Consider the following 19,399-nt stretch of genomic DNA (forward strand, 5'->3'; position numbering starts at 1 on the left):
ACAGGCAATTGTCCCCAAATGAGAGTGTTGGTGGTGTGGAGTGGACGTAACTTGGAGTAAGATTCCCGGGTAGAGGAAAGAGGTCCTGAAAAGATCGGAAGGGGTTAGCCTTATAAAGGAACAGAAATGCTTTCTTCTCTGCAAAGGATTGAACATGAAAAATGAGGAGAACATTCTGGGAGCTTTCCCTTTGCTCAGAGATGTAGGAAGCTGTACGATTTGCTGAAAGTTGGGGAATTGAGGGGGAAATCCCACTTCAACTTCTGTCAGTTTTAAGAATGGATATTAACTCAAAGCCAGAATTGAACTCAAGGAAATAACTTCTTTATCATTCTCAGATACTGGGTATCTCAGTGAAAGCATTCTCCTACCCCCAAAGCACCGGCTCTATCATCTAGATCATAGGTCAGCAAAATCTTTCTGTAAAGGGCTAGACGGTAAAATCTTTGGGCTCTGTGGAACACATATGAACTGCTTTTCTTTCTTTCTTTTTTTTTTTTAACATATCTGTTTAAAAATGTAAAAACCATTGTTAGCTTGCTAGTTGCTCATAAAAAGGTGGATTTTGCCCACGAGCTATAGTTTACCAACCCTGATCTAGATTATGGGTTTCATAAACCCTAGCCGTGGTTTCATTTTTATTACAAAGCAAAGTAGGCCAGTAATCGAAGTTTAGTTTTGTAGATTTTTCTGGTGATTGCTAACCTAAAAAGCTCACTTTCTCGCCCTATAACCCATCCTCTTCCGGCGTTATCCCAAGGTCTTGAATTACAGTTTGTGCTTGATCAAACTAAAAAGAGGATTGGTAAGTTACCTCAATTCCCACCGACTGGTTGTTCAAATCCACTAAAGGCAAGACTGGCTGAGGTCTATTGATCAGCCACAGGAAGATGGCAACTCCAAAGGTCAGGATGCAGACCAGTGCCGGGGTTGGAAGTGGGGAAAACAAGAAGTTAAAGATAAAAAGCATCTTTGTGAATAGCAGCAGGAAGTTCAGACCTTAAAAAAAAAAAAAGAGGAAAGAAAAAGTTAGAGGAAACGGCTGAAATTTTTATTCGATAGTTGTTTACAAAAGGACCCCCCCCCCCCCAACATACACACACATACACAGACTTCTAACCCTCCAAAAAACCAGGATTGGACCTAACAGCAGAATTTCTATTTCTGTTTACTTTAGTAATGTTGAAAATAATAGAATGCATTCCCCACTCCTGTGACTTGACTGTCCTCCCACAAGGCAGAAAGGATCAAAGGAAACAAGTTAATCATTTCCTCGACAATTTTATGAAATGACTGCCCTTTTCTTTTTGGCCCGTGGGGCCTAGAAAAAGCCATTCTGGATCCAGCCTAAGCTGGTAGTCAGAGGAGGGAACTCTAGAGGACCCCCCCACACCCACCCAGGCGGACTGAGCGTCCGGAAGGACTGTTCCGCCTGGAATTCTCTAATATAAAGCAGAAAAGGGAACATCCGTAGAGGTGACTCAACAGAGTTAAAAATCAAGCATTCTGCATGAAGGACATTTCCTGCTGACCAGATATGCCTTGCTCATTGCTTTCTTTTTTGAAGCATTGGGAGAGTCTCAGAGAGCAACAGCATGTCAGCTTGCTATGTCCAAGGTCATCTCCTCCAGGGAGCCTAGAGAAACCATTTTTACTGGAGGCAACATTAGCCAGCTTCGCGGAAAGGGTGCTGGAGAATGGACCTGACACTGGTAGCAAGTGCGTGTTAAAAGATTTAGACCAGGAAGAGGTCTCATGGAACTGAAACCACAAAGGTTTTCCCCAACCCAGCTTTTCTTATAGTTTCCAGCATAGTTCAGCTTCAAACTGCTCTCATAGCAGGAACTAGTGTTTGGGCAAGTCCTAGGAACTTACTCCAGCTGAGGCCATCTCTTCCAACTTTTGCCCCAAGTAGCTTTCAGACTGGGCTGTTTGCACAGATCATGGAATTTAATTCAACCATTGTCATGAAGTAGCATTTTAGAGATGAGAAAAATTGAAGCTCCCAGGGGTAAATAGACTTGTCCAAGTTCACTCACCATTTCCCACTGTTGCTTCCCCCATTGAAATCTACAAAACCACAACTCCTCTTTTCTGAGTATAGGTATAGAGTTCAAGGAGACCGAACCTGTTTGGAACCTTAGAGGCAACAGCAAAGGAAATTCAGAATTTGTATTCTTCAAAGTTTACCGTGGTACCTTACAGAACAGTATCTCAGAGAGAAGGCCAAACTTTCCCACTTAAAATCAAGAGAGCAAAGCATGTCCGATAAAAAGTTTGATCAGATCAAGACCATAGTTGCCCTGAGAACTTTGGGGCAACTGCCATTAGCCAGCATCTGGAACTTTCTCCATGAAGACAAACACTTCCCTCCACCCTAACAAAGTCTACAGAGCCTGGAAATTGTGTGTGGGAACAGGAACGTTCACAAGAATCCTTCAGTCGGTCACCTTAGCATTCTTCTGCTCCCTGACAGCCTCTTACCTGAACTCGGAGCAGTCCCTTTCCATTTTATGGAGGAAACCTGGACTTCCAGAGACTGGGATGACTGCCCCCCACTCCCTGGTACCTTCCACATTGTGTTTAGGGGAAGAAAAAGAAGACACAACAAAAACAAAAGCGCAGCCCCATAGGTGCTAGGTTGCCTAACAACGGGTGCTATTGTGACCAACTGTCAGGATTCTGAGAGCTGGGAATTTTGGAATCCAGCCTTACCTGGGTTTGTGTGGTGAAGTGGCACTTCCAAAAGACAGAATGTATTCAAGAGCCAGCCACCTAAAACTTTGTTGTTTGCCAGGTGGGGAACAGGGCGGCCCCAGGGAAAATTGTGAAATTGAGAGTGGGTAGCAGCGCTCAAGGGAGGAGAAACGTGCTCTGTGCACACCACCAGCCCTTCCCCCCAGATCTGGGATTCTCTCCTCTGTCTAATCACACCTTCCAATGAAGAGATTCTTATCTTTACTCCCCTTCTCGACTATGGGAACAAACCGTCACGTTCAGGACTTTTGCTTTCTTCTTGCAGATAGCAGATTTACATTTTAATAAGAGATTTTGCAAACAATGTCTTCAAAAGAGGGTCCAAAGGTGAAACTGATGTTTGAGGTGGCGATATGGGATGCGGGGAGGAGGGAGGTTGAAGAGCCCGGCAGTAGCACAAAGGAAGGGGAGGAGAGAGAGAACCCACGACCAGTCTAAAGGCAGCACCTGCTGTCAAACCCAGCTGATTGTTACCACTCTGTAATGAGAGCCCATGACCACCGGATAATCAGATTTTTTCTCTCTAGAAAACCTGGAACACTGGATTTTTGTGAAACCTCAATTTTAACTATTGGCTCAAATAGTAAGTCTGCTAGGAGACAAACAAAAAGACATCTGGCTTTATCCGGACCAGGGTCTGTCATTTCTTGAGCCCTCCTTTTAGACATACTGCAGTCATACTGCCCACAAATGTGATGAGACGGACTACTTTGTTACAAACAAGGAAGATATTTGCAAACGTCAGGTTGGCAGTTTCAAGAGAATGAAAGACCTTGCTTATACTGGCAAGGGATTTTATTTGCAGAAGACACTGAAGGATGTGTCTATATGTCAACTAAAAGACCTTCCTCTGTTTGCGATGGCAAATCAAGTAGCCAATGCAAATAGGATACGGACAGAGTGTCAGACGGTTCCTCTCTGCTTCCCCACGTGTTTTTAATTGAGGTAAAATTCACAGAAGATAGAATTAACCATGTTAAAATGCACAATTCAGCAGCATTTAGTAACTTCATGATGCTGCACAACCATCACCTCTAGTTGGGTCCGAAATAGTTTCATCCCCACCAGGAAACCAAGTGCACGTTAAGCGCAAAGTCCCTTCTCCCGGCAGCCCCCTGGCAACCACTTAGTTTCTATTTGAATAATTTCTTACAAATTCTTAATATTTCATATACATGGAATCGTGTAATATGTGACTTTCTGTGTCTGACTTTTCTCACTAAGCGTAATATTTCCAGGGTTTATCCATGACATAGCACAGCTCGGGGCTTCGTTTCTTATGGCTGAGTAAATATTCCACTCTATGCAAAGACATTTTACGGATTCATTTATGAGCTGGTTGTTTCTGCATTTTGGCTATGGTGACCAGGGCTATGAACATTTGTGTGCAGATTTTTTTTTTAAGATTTTATTTATTTATTTGACAGAGATAGAGACAGCCAGTGAGAGAGGGAACACAAGCAGGGGGAGTGGGAGAGGAAGAAGCAGGTTCATAGCAGAGGAGCCTGATGTGGGGCTCGATCCCATAACGCCAGGATCACGCCCTGAGCTGAAGGCAGATGCTTAACCGCTGTGCCACACAGGCGCCCCTTGTGTGCAGATTTTGTTTTGAATACCTGTTCTCAGTTCTTTCAGTTGTTTGCCAGGTGGGGAACAGGGCGGCCCCAGGGAAAATTGTGAAATTGAGAGTGGGTAGCGGCGCTCAAGGGAGGAGCAACCCGCTCTGTGCATGCCACCCAGTTCTGGGTAATACGTAACCCGCTGGGTCACATGGTAATTTTACATTTAACCATTTGAAGAACCACCAAACTGTTTTCCACAGCGGCTGTACCATTTTACATTCCAAACGACACCGAGGGTTCCGATCTCTTTACATCCCCACCAGCACTGGCTATTTTCTGGGGGTTTTGGATAATGGCCATCCTGACAGATGTGAAATGGTACCTCATTATGGTTTTGATTTGTATTTCCCTCATGACATCGAGCATCTTTTCACGTGCTTGCCGATCATCTGTATTTCTTCTGTGAAGAAAGGTCTATTATAATTCTTTGCTCATGTTTAAATTGGGCGGGTTGTCTTTTTGTGATTGAGTTGTAAGTGTTCTTTATATATTCTGGATACTAGACCCTTATCAGATACATAATCTGGAAATATTTTCTCCCATGCTACAGTTGTCTTTTGACTATCTTGATAGCCTTTTGAACACATACACATGTATTTGACCTTACGGTGCTAGTGCCAGAGAGAATTTGCAACCATACATCATGTCACCCTCTCACTGTCCATTTGGGAGAAGCTGAGGGCCCAAGAGATGGAAAAACCTTTGTGCTCCACCACACCAGGATTGGAAAGCTCTGGTTAGCATTCTAACCTTTAGAATCTATTAACACTCCTGGTTGTGCTCAAGTTAATGAGAAGAAAAGCCACCGTCTCTTTTGTCATGTGTCCTGTGTCACTCTGATTACAGTTCTAGTTTGGCCATTTCAAGGAGCCTCCTGCAAGCAGTTGATGTGGTAGCCTTTCTGCCTCCCTCTACATCAGTATTTGGGCAAGAATGGGGTAGGGGAAAGTGTAGTGGTGGTAAAGCTTTGTTACACCGTACACAGGAGCTCCGGTTCCGGGTCATCTACAGATGGTTGAGTAAGCCACCCTGCACATTAGGATGGCCCCAGGTGGAAAGCTTCCTCTGCGTTTTAATATGGTGATATGGCACACCACAGCCCCACACACCAGGATGTCCCCAGTGCTTCCCCTGGATTCACACCAGGCCCTCCCCTCCTCTTTGGTATGCGGTCACTCATCTCCTAGCTCCTAACACATTTAATTCCCAAGCTAGATGAAGGATACCTTTTGCCTGAACCACGGCTTGCCAGCTCCCGGGACGAGCCTCGGTGTCTGGCTTTGGATCACCCCATATCCAGCTCTGAGTTTTGCTCTTCTGAGGATCGGGGCCATCATTTCTTCATGAAGTCTCCTTCGCTTTGAATGAAGTCCTTAAATGGACCCTTCTACTATTCTAGTCTTTGGTCAACTGTGTTTATTGCTTTGAAGCTTTCAGGCTATCCCTTTATCCTACAAATAATGCTTGTTTTATAGTCCTTTTCCTTTGAAATATTTTAGTTTTCCTACCTGTATTCAGCTCTCGAACCATAAATCAATTCCCTTAGAGCCTCTGTGTTTGCTCTTTCCTTTGCCTGAAACACGATTCTCCGGAACTGAAATGGTTGTGTATTACAGGTTGGGCCTCAACTCAAATGTCACTTCCTCAGAGACTCTCTCTGATCACCCTATTTAATATTGCCCTTTCCACTCCAGTCACTGTCACAGAGCCTTGTTTTCTCTTCTGCATGGCACTGTTCACTATCTGAAATCGACCTGCTCCTTTATCATCCATTGCCCCTACTGAATTGATGTTCTACCTGGAACAGGGATTTTGTTTTGTTCACCTGGGTCTCCAAAGCCTACACCATGCCTCGCATATAGTTAACTTTCAATCAGCAGTTGTTGGAAAAAAAAAAAAAAGACCAGTTTTTTTGTTGAGAATTATCTGTTTTAAATACCCTGTTAACCCATTTTTCCCTTAGTAAAACTCCCCACTCCCAAGCTCCCAAATCTTAGATCATCAAAAGTCACTCTTGCCAATCTTGAGGTGGGTACTCCCAAATCAATATTTAGCACAGTACTGGGTTAGGGATGGAAGAGGGGGAAAAGGATGTATTTCTAACACGTATCAAGGACTACTTAGGATGAGTATACTCCTCTGAGCTTGAAAGAAAATACAGGATGAATCTTATCAAATGAAGTCATCTACAGTAGTGAGCAGGAAATCCAGCCTAGAAATAAATAATTGTGGTTACACTAGGTTTCTGGAATTCAAAGAAAAATAAGGCAAATTATCTTTGCTTTTAGGCCTGAAGAACTCATTATTTTCTGTGCAAACATGAGATATAAATTTCAATTATGAGCTTTTGGGGGGAAAAATCTACCTTCTAGAAAGTGGTATACTAATTTGGATTTAATTGGTTTCTCTGTTCCCTTGCATGTACGGACTCATTCTGTGGTGATAGAGTGCTCAGTAAAAGAGAGACCAGAGTCCCCAGGTTCTTAAACCCAGTTGGTTAACGCATTCTTCTGTACTGAATGACTTACTTTCTCCTAGAGACTAGGTCCCAAGGCTTCACAACTCATAATGACTCCAAAGGGGCCTGTGTGTGATTTCGAGTCTGTACGTGAAAGTGTTGCCTTCTTGGTTGGGTTTTAAGTCACGAACCCAGCCCCCCTAAATTCCTGCCACCCTCAACTTAGGAAGCTTCCTTCTCTGTTCTTAACCACATAATCAATATTTCTAGACAAATTCCAAAGTAATGGCAAAAGGTCAAAAGAACATTACAAACTGACAGCTTTATGAAAATACCCTTTTCCTTAACATGCAATGAACAGGAACCAGATCCGCGTTCTATTGTAGGACCCTTCACCCAATTTCCTCAGACCCTGGGACTAAGGGCTTTTCTCCTTTTCTTATACCAGTTTACTCTTCTGCATGAAAGTAGTTTTATTCTATTTAGAAATAAAAGATAACGTAATTTAAAATGATGATCCATTTCACAAAACTTAAACAGAGAAAACCCTGATATGGAAAAGCACTGACTCCTAAAGAGGGAGAGTCTTAACTCCTCGAGCTATTTAAAATGATTCACAGATCAAAAGGGCCAGCATTCAGTTATATCCAAGATAAAGTGTGTTGTTATATTTCCCAGTTTTAAAAAAACAGCTGAGAGGAGAATCCTAAAAACCCTCTAAGGAAAGAAGAGGCAATTAGAAGCCAAGAAATAATTCAGTAGGGCGGCCAGTTACCAAATCAGTAGCTTTGGTACCAAGTCAATAGCTTTCTTTGATTTCATGCAAATAACTAATTCAAAAATAATGGAGAAAATATCATTCACAATAGCATATTAATAAATGCATAAAGCCTTGGTTTAAAAAGTTTAGATCTGAGGGACATAATAACTTTTGAAAATTGCAAATACATACTCAAAATAGTCAAGGGGACCCCATATTCCTAAATGTATCTATACATTTAATGCAACTCTAATAAAGACCAAAGGAAATTATTTGGGAATTAAAAAGTTAATTCTAAAGTTTACCCAGAAAAATAAAGCTTGTTAAAAAGAGTCAGAAAATTTTTGAAAAATAACAGGAATTGGGGGTGGGGAAACAGAATTAAACATTACCAAATTTCCTTCTCTAGAGCTAGAGAAGTTTTCTTCTGGTTGTGAATAGACAAAACTATGTAACAAAATAATCCTGAAACTCCCAGTGGATATATTATCATATTCTAAATTGCATTTCAAATAAAGATAGATTTTTTTCCCCACTTAAATAAAAGTATCGAGACAACTGGCTAGCCGTTCAGAGAAAAGACATAAAACGGATTACTGTCTTATTCCTACAACAAAATTAAGTTCGAGATGGATCAAAGACTTAAATATAAAACAATGACAACCCTAAGAGTATTTGGGGATAAAAAGCATGAGAGTTTTTTTTTTGTTTTTGTTTTTGTTTTAATAATCCTGGCATGAGGAAGGCTCGAGACAGACACAAAACCTAGGAGCGATAAATGGAAGCATTGGCAAGTCTGAGCCATAAAATTTTTAAAAATATTTGCCCCGCAGGAAAGATACCACAGACAAAGATAAACTAGGACAAGTATCAAATACTTTGCCTGTCTAAAGCGCTCATTTCCTCAATAAGGAATACTTCGAAGTCAGTGAAAAACAAAACACAACACAATAAAACAAAAAGCAAAGGTCATGACCAGACGTCCACAGCAAAACAGATTATTTATGGTTGGAGAAAGACACTCATCTTTGCTTAAAGTTTTAAAAATTGCAAATTTAAAGGAAATGTCTTTCCCCACCCATAAGATTAGCAATGATGAAACAGTGTAAAATACACTCTCAATGGGGGAAACGTAAATTTGGTGCAGCCTCCTTAGAGATGCGCCCGTTGCCTTCTACCAAAATTTAAAATGTGTGCCCTGGGGCACCCAGGTGGCACAACGGTTAAGCATCTGCCTTCGGCTCAGGGCGTGATCCCGGCGTTCTGGGATCGAGCCCCACATCAGGCTCCTACGCTATGAGCCTGCTTCTTCCTCTCCCACTCCCCTGCTGTGTTCCCTCTCTCGCTGGCTGTCTTTCTTTCTGTCAAATAAAAAATAATAAATAAATAAATAAATAAATAAATAAATAAATAAATAAATAAATAAGATGTGTGCCCTTTACCTAATGACCCTGGGAGTAACTTATCCTGTAGAAAAACATCAGTTCACTAAAATACATCACAAATGGCTGTGCGAGGTACTGGTTCGGGATGTGGGCTCTGAGTCAGATTACTAGGGCTCATACCCTGCGTGATCATCTTCTTTGTGACCTGGGTTAGACAACCTCTATGTGGTTTCTAGTCTGTAAAATAACAATGATAATATCTTCCTCAGGGATAAAGGAGCTAATGTACCTATAAAGTATTTAGAACAGTGTCTGGTGCATAGGCTCAGGCGTTCATTATCATGCCCATCATCATTACATCTATAGGATTGTTTATAACATCAGAGACCAGGAGAGCCTCCCCTGGTAGACTAGCCATATAAATTATAGCATGTCTACACAGTGGTACTCTTGGAAGGCATTAAAAAAAGAATAAAGCAGATCTGTGTGTACTGATGTGGAAAGAGCTCTATGATAAATTGCCAAGTAGAAAGAAAAAAAAAACACTTGGACAAACGCGTATGTTTTTGTGTTTCTGAAAGTATATTCCTCATAGGAAAAGACAGATGGAAGAGAAGTCATTAATGGATTTTCCAGAAAGTCTCTGAGTATTCAATCATTCAGCCAAAGACATTTAAGGGGTTGACTGTATATTGGCATCATTCCAGGTATTGGAGATCTAGCAGTGAAAACCCTCCCCTTGTGGGTTTGTATTTTATTGGCAAGTTTGATAACAAGTCTGAAAAACAGCAAGATTATATAGTACATGGAATTACAAAAATAGAATCGCGAAAGAGGATTGTGGACAGCAGGGGGATAAGTTTTTAAGTAGGTCTCATTTAGAAGATAACTTGAGAGTATGTACTGTTTAATCTGAAATATGCATGCTTTAAAAAAAAATGAACATAAAACCAACAACTCCAAATCACCCCACCTCTGACCGAGGCAGCTGACTTAGAAAGTTCCACCACCTTACTTGGCGGCATTTCATGTGAATGCGCCGAAGTACACAGTCTCAGCTCCGTTTCTGCAAGGGCAGCCTTCCCACCACCAAAGCCACATTCAACACATGTGGCCTTTTCAAGCGCTCACATTGTGTGCAATCCTCTCAGTCAGCCACAGAGCAAGCTGGTTTGGACAGCAGCTCTGGCGGTAGAAACGTTTTTCATTCATTTCTTTAGCAGATAAAGAGCTAGAGCGAAGGTAAAGGTTGAGTCACCAGGGCAAACAGGGCCCCCAAAGGGCATCTTTCGACACTTACTACAAGGAGCTGATAAGGAAGGGTGGCATAAAATCCCGACCTAGGAGTCTGCAGTTGACTTTCCAACCAGTCACTGGCACTCAGGTGCTCAGGCCACTGCCTGCATTAGCCTTCCCCAGCAAGCAATGCCAGGTCACTGGGCACAGGCAGCTTTGTCCATTTGGGGCCTGGCATCAAGGCTGCTCTGAGGTGCACACACCAGGGGATGTCCCAGGCAGATGAGAAAGGCCTCCTTAGCTCCACGGGGTCATGCAGGACAGAGCAGAGAGTTGGCATTACCAAAGGGGATCCCTATTAAAACCCAGAGGGTGACTGAGCAGTCATTTCCACACCATGGAAAGATCCCATGAATGTTTAAATAATTAAAACAGGAAAGGGAGATCGAGGTCACACATCTTGTTCTTCTCAACTGCTAGGCCATACCCAACAACTCCAATTTGTAAGGCAACTGGCAGGAAGAGTGGGGATGGTTAGGCCTGAAACAGGATTCCTGGCCCACAAGCAAGCACACCATAAATCATGAGGTCTCCGGCACATATCCATCGGTAAGATCTGTGCTGCTGAATCACACAGAGAAAGCTCCAGGAACCAGAGCTCGAGAGGGTTGTACAAACCAGAGCAGGATCAGTTCTACGCTCGGGTTTGGGAAGCTTCCTGTGACTCAGTGGACACCTTGGCCATGAAGCCTCTCAAGCAGAGGCTGACTTAGCCTTCAGATTCTACTGCACCCAGCATGGTGCCTGAGGTACAGTGGGAATCCACTAGGTGCCAATGAGTCACTTTCCCTGTTCGCTCACTAGTGGCACAAGTTCAGAGAAGGGAACTAGGGAGAGGCATCTGGTGCAGGAAACAAGTAACAGATTTCAGTCTCACAGTGACGTGGGGTGCTCCTATACACGGAGGGGGCAGAGGTGGCCGACCCCTCCTCAGAAATGCCACAGCCAGGGGCTTCATGCCCTGGCATGGGCAACACTAAGCAGCTCAAGGGTCACTGATTCTGCAAGCATTTGAATGTACTATGTACCAGGCGGTGTGTTCAGCATGGGGAAGGCGCACTTAGACTTCATAGTCTACTAAGAGCTAAAACCAATTCCCCAGGCAGTAAACAAAAGCAGCATGGCATATACCTCAGACTTGGGGGCATCTGGTGGACTGGAGAAGTGTGTGTGGCAAGAGATAAATTTAAAGTATAGAGAGTAAATATATTTATAAATTTACATATTTTAATAAGGCAAACAAAGTTCTTAGACTAACTGTGTGCCCAGCCCTCTGCCATGTGCAGAGGGACAAGCACTTAGAAGATATACCTCTTGGCCTCTGGGGACTTATGGGTCTATGGAACACTGAAAACACAGAAAAATTCAGTGTGTGGAGCGAGCTAATAAATCTGAAGAAGGGAGAACCTAGTGTAGATTGGTGTAGATGAAGGGGACTTTATGGAACACCCATCTCAAGGATGGGTGGGTTTTGATCCCCTGGTTTTACGGCCAACAGTCTTATTTCCAAGGTCAATCAAGGCGGATGACCCCACCAATTAAGCCAATGGCTAATGAGTCCCCAACTCTGATTCTAACCAGGGTTGCTGTCACCAAACCATCTTTCTCAACTGTTGCCTGCATCTCTCCATCCAATTTTTTTTTTAATGGAGAGACAAGTTACCACATTAGGTTGGATAAACTTAAGTGGAAGGCGGAGAGAAGGGGAACACCCAGATGTGGGGGGAGAGGTCGAATATGACACTACATAGGACAAGCATCATATTTGGGAAAGGGAAAGAGTGAAGGGGTGTTTCTGATGGAGGTAGAGAATCCATCTCTGGTTGAAAAGGTATGGGGGAGAAAAAGCCTCCAGGAAGGCTGAAGGAGACAGCATCTGGGGTCTGGTGGAGACGTTATATGATGGAAGTCATTTCAGTTCACAAACACCAGGGAGCCTTGGGGTGCCAGACCTTGCGCAGTTGAGCTGAGTGGTATCTAACAAAAAAGCCCTCATTAAATCAAATACCAAAAGCCTCTTAACTCAGTCCATGAAGATAGCATAGGACAGTTGAGCCAACCATAGCCTGGTGGCAGGCTGTGACAAATCCCACTGGATCTCAGATCGACACAGTCAACCTTGATCTACCACAGAGCTTCCAGCAAACCACAGCCCAGCAGCCCTCCCCGGAGGAAAACCTGGTCTCAGGAAGCACCGCCAAAGGCTTCCCAACCTTGTTGCTGACCAGGCGGATCATAAGACAAGTGGGGTCAGGAGAATCAGTACCAGAAGTCCAATGGACTTGATAAGAGAGCCTGTAAAAAGATAGTCTGGACAAAGTGCTAGGCCCCCGTCTCACCCATGCAGGATAAAAGCAGTGATGAAAAATGTTGTGAAAGAGGCCGTCCTGCCCGGGGTTCCTGCAGAGTCAGCCCTCCTGCTACCTGGTCGCTGGTGGTCAGGAGTCACCAGAGTCAAAGTGCAGACAGTAAGCTTTATTGCCAACAGTCTCATTTCCAGCAGCCAACTTTCAAGGCCATTGCCTGTTTGGGTGACAGAGCAGTGCTCCACCACTCGTGTGGCCCTGGGGATAGTCACATAATGTCACTGAGCACCCGTTTCCCTCAACCGCACACAAGAAGGGACAGGTAACAGTCCCTACGTAAAAGGGATGCTGTACATGGTCCCCTCGAGGGCACTGCTGGGTACACGGGAAGTCCTCAGGAAGACTGGCTCCTTTTCCCACTTCCACTTCCCCCAGTGTCCGACCCCTTGTCAAGTATCAGATGTTCTATCCTAAGGCTTCCAGAAAGAGAAGAGATGATCATGACCTTTTCTATAACTGCCCTCCAACTTACAAGCAGAGGTCTTAACAATTCTCATTTCTATTGAAACAGATGATTTCTTATTGGAGAGGGCATTGAGCACCTCTGAATTCTGACCCAGCTATCTCCTCCGACCCTAGCCCACCTCTGTATCCTATCCCACAGGGACTCAGAACCTCATACCTCATAAGGCAGACTGACCCACGGAGACCCAGAGATCTGCCACCAGCTCCCCCGAAGAGGGAGGATACCATGACCTGGCCACAGCAGTACAGGGCTGCTTGACCTTCCAAACTCCAAAACTCATGTATTTATTCAAACAACGTGAATTAAGAGCTTAGGGCAGGTCAGGCCCTACGTTTGCAGGGGAAGAGCAAGTGAGAGAGTCGTTTTTTGATGCAGATGGATGGTTGCATAGGGGAGAGCGAGCCCTGGATGCATTTACAGCAGAGTGTAACAAGAAAAATGATGGCTGACTCAGGGCTGCTGGGGACAGGTCACCTTTGCAGGGTGCTGCCTTGCCTCCGAATCACCTCGGGCTGCACCCCAAACGAGGTCTGGTGCATCTGCTGGCCAACAATAGAAGACCGGCAGGAACAGAACCCTCATTCCAGGTTTCTAAACAACTGCCACACTCCTGGTTGGGGAAGCCATGGGCCTAGAGCTGGGAGGACTTTTCCCCCCAGGTGCAATGCAGATAACATCAAGCATTTAAAGTGAACAATTTGGTGGCATTTAGTACATTCACAGTGTTGTGCAAGCAGCACTTCTATCTAGTCCCAAACACTTCTATCACCCCTGAAGGAAACCCTATGCCCATCAAGCAGTCACTCCACATTCCTCTCCCAACCCCAATCTGCTTGCTTTCTCTATGGACTTGAAGTGGGAAGATTTTCAAAAGAGGAGTTTCTCCCAGTTTCTAGTTCTTTAGTCAAGGCACTAAACTAGACTCATCCAGAATTTTTTTTTTAAGGTTTATTTATTTGTGAGAGAGAGAGAGCACACTCGCACAAGCAGGGGGAGGGGCAGACTCCCCACTGTGTGCGGAGCCTGACACGGGTGCTCCCTCCCACGACCCTGAGATCATGACCAGAGCTGAAACCAAGAGTGGGGCCCTCAACCTACTGAGCCACCCAGGCACCCCGAGACTCATCCGTAATCGAGGCACATTTGCCTCTGGCATACAGGAGCCAGATCTCGAATTCTGGTTTCAACCTTTTCAGAGTATGTCCAGTTTTTTTATGTGTAAGCCTCAGTTTCCCCATCTGTGAAACAACCAACCTATGTCACAGGACCGTTTTGAAGATTAAAAGATAAGCCCCCGCCCAAAAAAAAAACCTAGCACTGCCCCACAGAAAATGGTCAATGAATGGAAGCTGTCATATTTGCAGCTCTAGAAAAATATCCACCTGAAAAGTATTAATATATATATGAACTCGATATCTGCCCCGGTTACCACATAGGAAAATCTTTTTACAAATGCGATTTTCTAGGAAATCTGAAGAAAGGCTAATGCTGCACAGGAGTGGTTGGCATGGTTTTCAGTAGCACACGGACAACAACGTCAACCTCTGTTTGACCTTGGAAAGTTACTTCGCTTCCCTCAGCGGTAGCATGGTGAAACCACCCACATCAGAAGCTTGTCTTAATGAAACGTTAAGAGCAGCTCTCACGAGCTGGTGCTTACCCTGGCTTCATCTTCCTTCTCTCCATGCATTCTCTGACCCCGAGCCTCCCCAGAGAATCTGTCAGTCCTCCTGTATGTTTATCATTTAAACATTCGATGATACACTGATGTTACAGCAGGAGTTTTGCCCTCAAAGAGTTAAAATATAGCCTGGGAGAGAAAACTACTCTAGGTCAGGACCTAGCCAAATACGTGGTTGAAATATCCTGTTTGGACTGGATAATCTGTGTGTGTGTGTGTGTGTGTGTGTGTGTGTGTGTGTGTGTGTTAAGTTAGAATGTGTTTACCTGGGGGTACACCTAGATTTTATTTTGCTAGAATCCCCACCACTTGCACCTTATTACAGATTATCTATTTAACTCTATTATCTGCCTGTTCTATAAATATTTGTGGCTTTTGTTTTTTTCTTCTCTTGACTGTGCCAAGCACACAAGTGATGCCTACAAGGATGTTTACCGTGCCTCTTCCAAGACTATTCTGTGTTCATCTCAAATACTTATCAACTGGAGGGGATCCCGACAGTTACTCCCATGCTGGAATATAAAGGGAAGGGTCAAGTGAAACCAATTAGTCCATTAAAAAAAAATTTTTTTTTTTTTTTTACTAAATCAGTCTTTTTAAAAATTAAACATTATTATTTTTTAAGACCCTGCTGCTGATGGAAAATACCGATCACCTACAGGCTGGACCTACAGATTCAAGCACCAAGCAGATTAATACCCGCACGAGGTAACAAGCGCCAGCCATGGAGTCCCTGCCTACCTCTCCCTCCTTGCCGATCCTTGAAGCTCATCAGACATTCAACTGGCGACCCTACTCCTGAAACAGAGCCTAGTTCATTCAGAAACCATCTATCCGCCACTCACCCAGTACCTGAGACCAAAGAGTCAACGTTCACAGTGAAAACTGAAGAGGTCTCAGGTGCAGTCCGCCTCCCCCAAGAGAGGCAGGAGAAGGAAAGAAAATCCCCCGCACCCCCCACGCCCCCATTCCTCCTTCCCTTCGTGCCTCCTAATAAGGAGGGTTTAAAGGTGTCCCTTAGAGACCCGTGAGTGACAGAGAGAGGGAGAGAGAGAGGGAGAGCGAGAGGGAGAGGGAGCGCTGACACGTGCCGGACCCGGCAGGCTCTAGATGGGCCGAAGCCGGGGGTGTGGGTGCCCCTCGGCCCCCCGCCCCGTGCTCACCAGCCCCCTTGCTCAATCGCCCGCCCCCAGGACGCTCCCCTTACCCTGTGAGGGGGGTGCATCTCTCGGGGCTTCCTGCGAGAGGGGCTTCCTGGCTCCGGCTCCTTCCTGGCCCGGAACGCCTGGCCCTCTTCCCTCGCCCCCGGCCCCCCGCTCGGGCTCCTCCAGGGCCAGCCTGGCCTCAGAGCATCCCCGCAGGCAGACGGCCGGCTCGAGCGTCCCCGCGGTGGCCTGCCGGAGCCGCCCGCCTCAGGCCATGGCCCGGCTTGTAACGTGCTCGGGGACCTCACTTCCTGGTTTTTCTTTCACAACTGAAAGTGGAAGCCGCTCTGGCCAGGAGGGGAGAAGCCGCCCAAGCCGCCCTGGCTCCTTTTCAAAGCCTTAACCCTAGCCCCTGGGGCTGCCTGCGCAGCCAGCCGGCATCCCACCGTTCACCTTTGGCTCCTGGGTCTCACTGCCTTGCAACCAAGACGGGACAGACTCAAGTGACTGGAGGAGCCCGGGGCAGACCCCCCCCCCCCCGCCCCGCACCAGGGAGGGGACACGGCTCCCCTCCTCACCTCCCTCCTGATGGTGGGGCCCCAGCCCCGCCCAGCCCCGGGTCACCCTCCTCCAACCCACCTGTGCCCCCCCCCCCCCACCTGCCTCAGTCCCCAGGCACTTCCAGGAGAGCCAACAAAACAAGCAAGTCGGGAAAGGCAGGGACACAGACCGAGAGCCTGTGTTCTTTTCCTTGGACACATCAGCCCATCCTTTTCGTACCTCAAAATATACACCACAAATCTAGTCTGCTGCCTCCCTCACCTCCCCAAATTAAAACTGGGAACTTCTGAAAGGACTACAGCAGGCACATACACCATGCCCTGTCTCGCAGCTTCTGGAAAACCCACTGTACCCACGTGAGCCAGGAACAGGAAAAGGCAAACCACTTCTTCGTGTTATGAAAATTGTTCTGAATGTGTAGACCCCCCGAAGGGTCCTGGAGATTGGTCTACAGGATATCAGGACCTTCAGTAGTCCCAACGAACTCGCCTGAGGCTCGGGCCTCAGAAGGGCATGGGAGCTTCCATGCCTGCATTTGGAGGCAGAAATTCTGAGTTCTCCTGCTCCTTCCGGCCCACCCCCTCACAGACACCCCAGAATTAAGCAACACTTTCTCCAGCCTCAGTCCTTTCAAGAAGCCTTACGTTAAGTTCAGCATGAACCTGGCCTTTTACCAGAGCTAGGTTAGGATTTATTCTCTCTACAGAGAGGAGATCCTAAAAGCCTCCAAACCAAAGGAAAAAAAAAAAAAGCCACGGTGAGCTCTGTTGCAATCTCAGAGAACAGGAGCTGATCCCTTGGCCTCACAGCAGCCCACTTTAGACATGGAAGAAAGACCAAGTATGAGAGGAGGAGGTTAGCCACCCTGCCAATCTATCTCCCGGGTCATCTCACAGCTGGAGGGACCCCTGGCTTTGCTTAGTTTGGGAAGCTCATTCCTTCAAGAAGCAGCTCCCTCCAGCAGAGAGCAGAATAGGTGTCAAGGCTGAGCTGTTCTAATACCCTGAGTGCTGGCTTCTTTTACCAGCTGGATGAAGAGCTAAGGGCCGGAGGAGCTTCCCCGGCACCCTCCCCCCGTTTTTTTGTTTTTTGTGTTTTTTTGTTTTTACTATTTTCCTCCTTGATTTGATGCTCAAATTCAGAAGTGCCTCCATCATTTAAAAATTCTGCAGAGTTGCCTTCCTACTCAATCCTAGGTGCACACAAGTGATGCTCCCAAGGTTTTAGGAAATAACAGAAGGCTTTGGCAACACACAGGAATTCTGGATGAGGCGGCAGCAGCCTAGAGTGACAGACTGACCGGGACTCTCATCCGACCCGCAGCACCACCTCCTAGGTAGGTCGCCCAGGCCGTGCTGTTTCACACCCCAGAGACACTTTACTCGTCTATGGAATGGGAACGACACCAGCTGCCTTATAGAAGGTAACATAGGTCACACACCTGGTCCAGACCCCAGCGCCCAAGACAAGGTCTGCCAAGGATTCTCTTCCCCTCGTCCCTTCCAAATGGGTTTCGCCACCATCAGCCCCTGGCAAATAGCCTTTATAACCATCCTGAGAAAGTTTTGAATGGAAGGTGGAGACACACAGCTCGGCTCTGTCTATAACCTTTAAGGCTTTTACCTCCGTTTCAGTTCCTTTTAGTGAAATTAACAACTTTCTCTCCCAAATCTACCCCGAGCCAGCATTCACACAGCCCCGATGTCTCCACTCCCTTTCCAGCTGGTTTCTGCTTAGCTCCACACAAGTCAGTGGAGATGACTACTCAGCCAAGTGTAATCTCATGTTGGAAAAGAGCCCTTTGACCAAGAAGAAACATGCGTCTCACCTTCCCGGCCCCATCCTTAGCTGACCCGTAGATGTATAAACTACAGAGCAGGGAGCGTTCCTGCAGCTTACCTTGTAAGAACACGCTCACTTGCTGCGTCCAGGCAATGCCCCCCTCACGGCTGGCTGCACTGGCTCATTCAGACACCTCTGCTCCTTCCGCAGCTCCTGCGACAAGGCCACCTCTGAAGCCAACGCGTCCCGTCCCAAGAGTGACCCACAAGATTCCCTGGAACCTTTGAACCTGTTGCAATAGAGGTTCAAAGGTAGAAGTTACCTGTTCAAACACATGGAGTAACCTCCAACAGTGACAAGTGTAGAATTTGGCAAAAGGTTAAAACAGAGATCGTTATGCAAGGGCTGGGGAGAAGGAAGAAGAAGAAATAACAGCCCTCTGCTCCAAAACCTAACATTTAATAAGCAAAACCCTTGTAAAGCCCATTCCTCAGGGGAAAGGACGTAGACAGACAAGGCTTTGCATCTGCCTTTGGACAGAATCCCTGAGACTGTGATAGGGAGAGGAGGGTCTAGCTAACGAAGAGGGAAAACTTGCTCCTCAAGGTTGAGAGGAACATGGGAAGCCCCTTTGATTGGTTCAAGCTATAACTTTAAGAATCAGATAAGCAGAGGTCTGCCTTTCAAGATCAGGCTTCTTCTGGAAGGGGCCAGTGACGCTTCCAGAATGAGAACATTCCCAAGACAGTGAAATAAGGCAAATCATTCTAACATCTAGTCTGAGGGGCGAGCCTACCTGGGTGGTATTTAGAATGCGGAGTCACGGACGCAGCGCGCACCTCCCGTGGCTTAGCAAGGCCCTTGAAGAAGCACGTTGCTATTACATCACTGTTCAACTTCTGCTGTTCTCTCTTTCCATTTTTTAAAAAGATTGTATTTATTTTAGAGAGAGAGAGAATGTGAGTGGGGGGAGGAGCAGAGGGAGGGGAAAAGAATCTCAGGCAGACTCCATGCTGAGTGCAGAGCCCAATGCCAGGCTCTGCCTCACGACCCTGAGCCCATGCCCTGAGCCGAAACCAAGAGTCAGACGCTTAACTGACTGAGTCCCCCAGGCGCCCCT

General features: G+C 46.0%; 1 protein-coding gene across 3 annotated transcripts in view; it reads right to left on the reverse strand.

Moving 5' to 3' along the window:
- Nucleotides 1-18,579, reverse strand: part of ACSL5 (acyl-CoA synthetase long chain family member 5) — a 43,123-nt gene extending 24,544 nt beyond the window's left edge. The window contains exons 1-2 of one of the 3 annotated variants that reach the window (XM_045803116.2): nt 18,397-18,579; nt 815-999 (exon numbers count right to left, since the gene is read on the reverse strand). In XM_045803116.2, the coding sequence (XP_045659072.1) occupies nt 815-970 (156 nt within the window). In that variant the 5' untranslated portion in view covers nt 971-999; nt 18,397-18,579. The other 2 variants (XM_045803117.2, XM_045803114.2) reach the window with 2 other exon arrangements.
- Nucleotides 18,580-19,399: the final 820 nt, after the last annotated feature.

This window comes from Ursus americanus, chromosome 6 (genome assembly GCF_024610735.1).
Source record: "Ursus americanus isolate L20-20 chromosome 6, mUrsAme1.1.p, whole genome shotgun sequence".
Taxonomy (NCBI): domain Eukaryota; kingdom Metazoa; phylum Chordata; class Mammalia; order Carnivora; family Ursidae; genus Ursus; species Ursus americanus.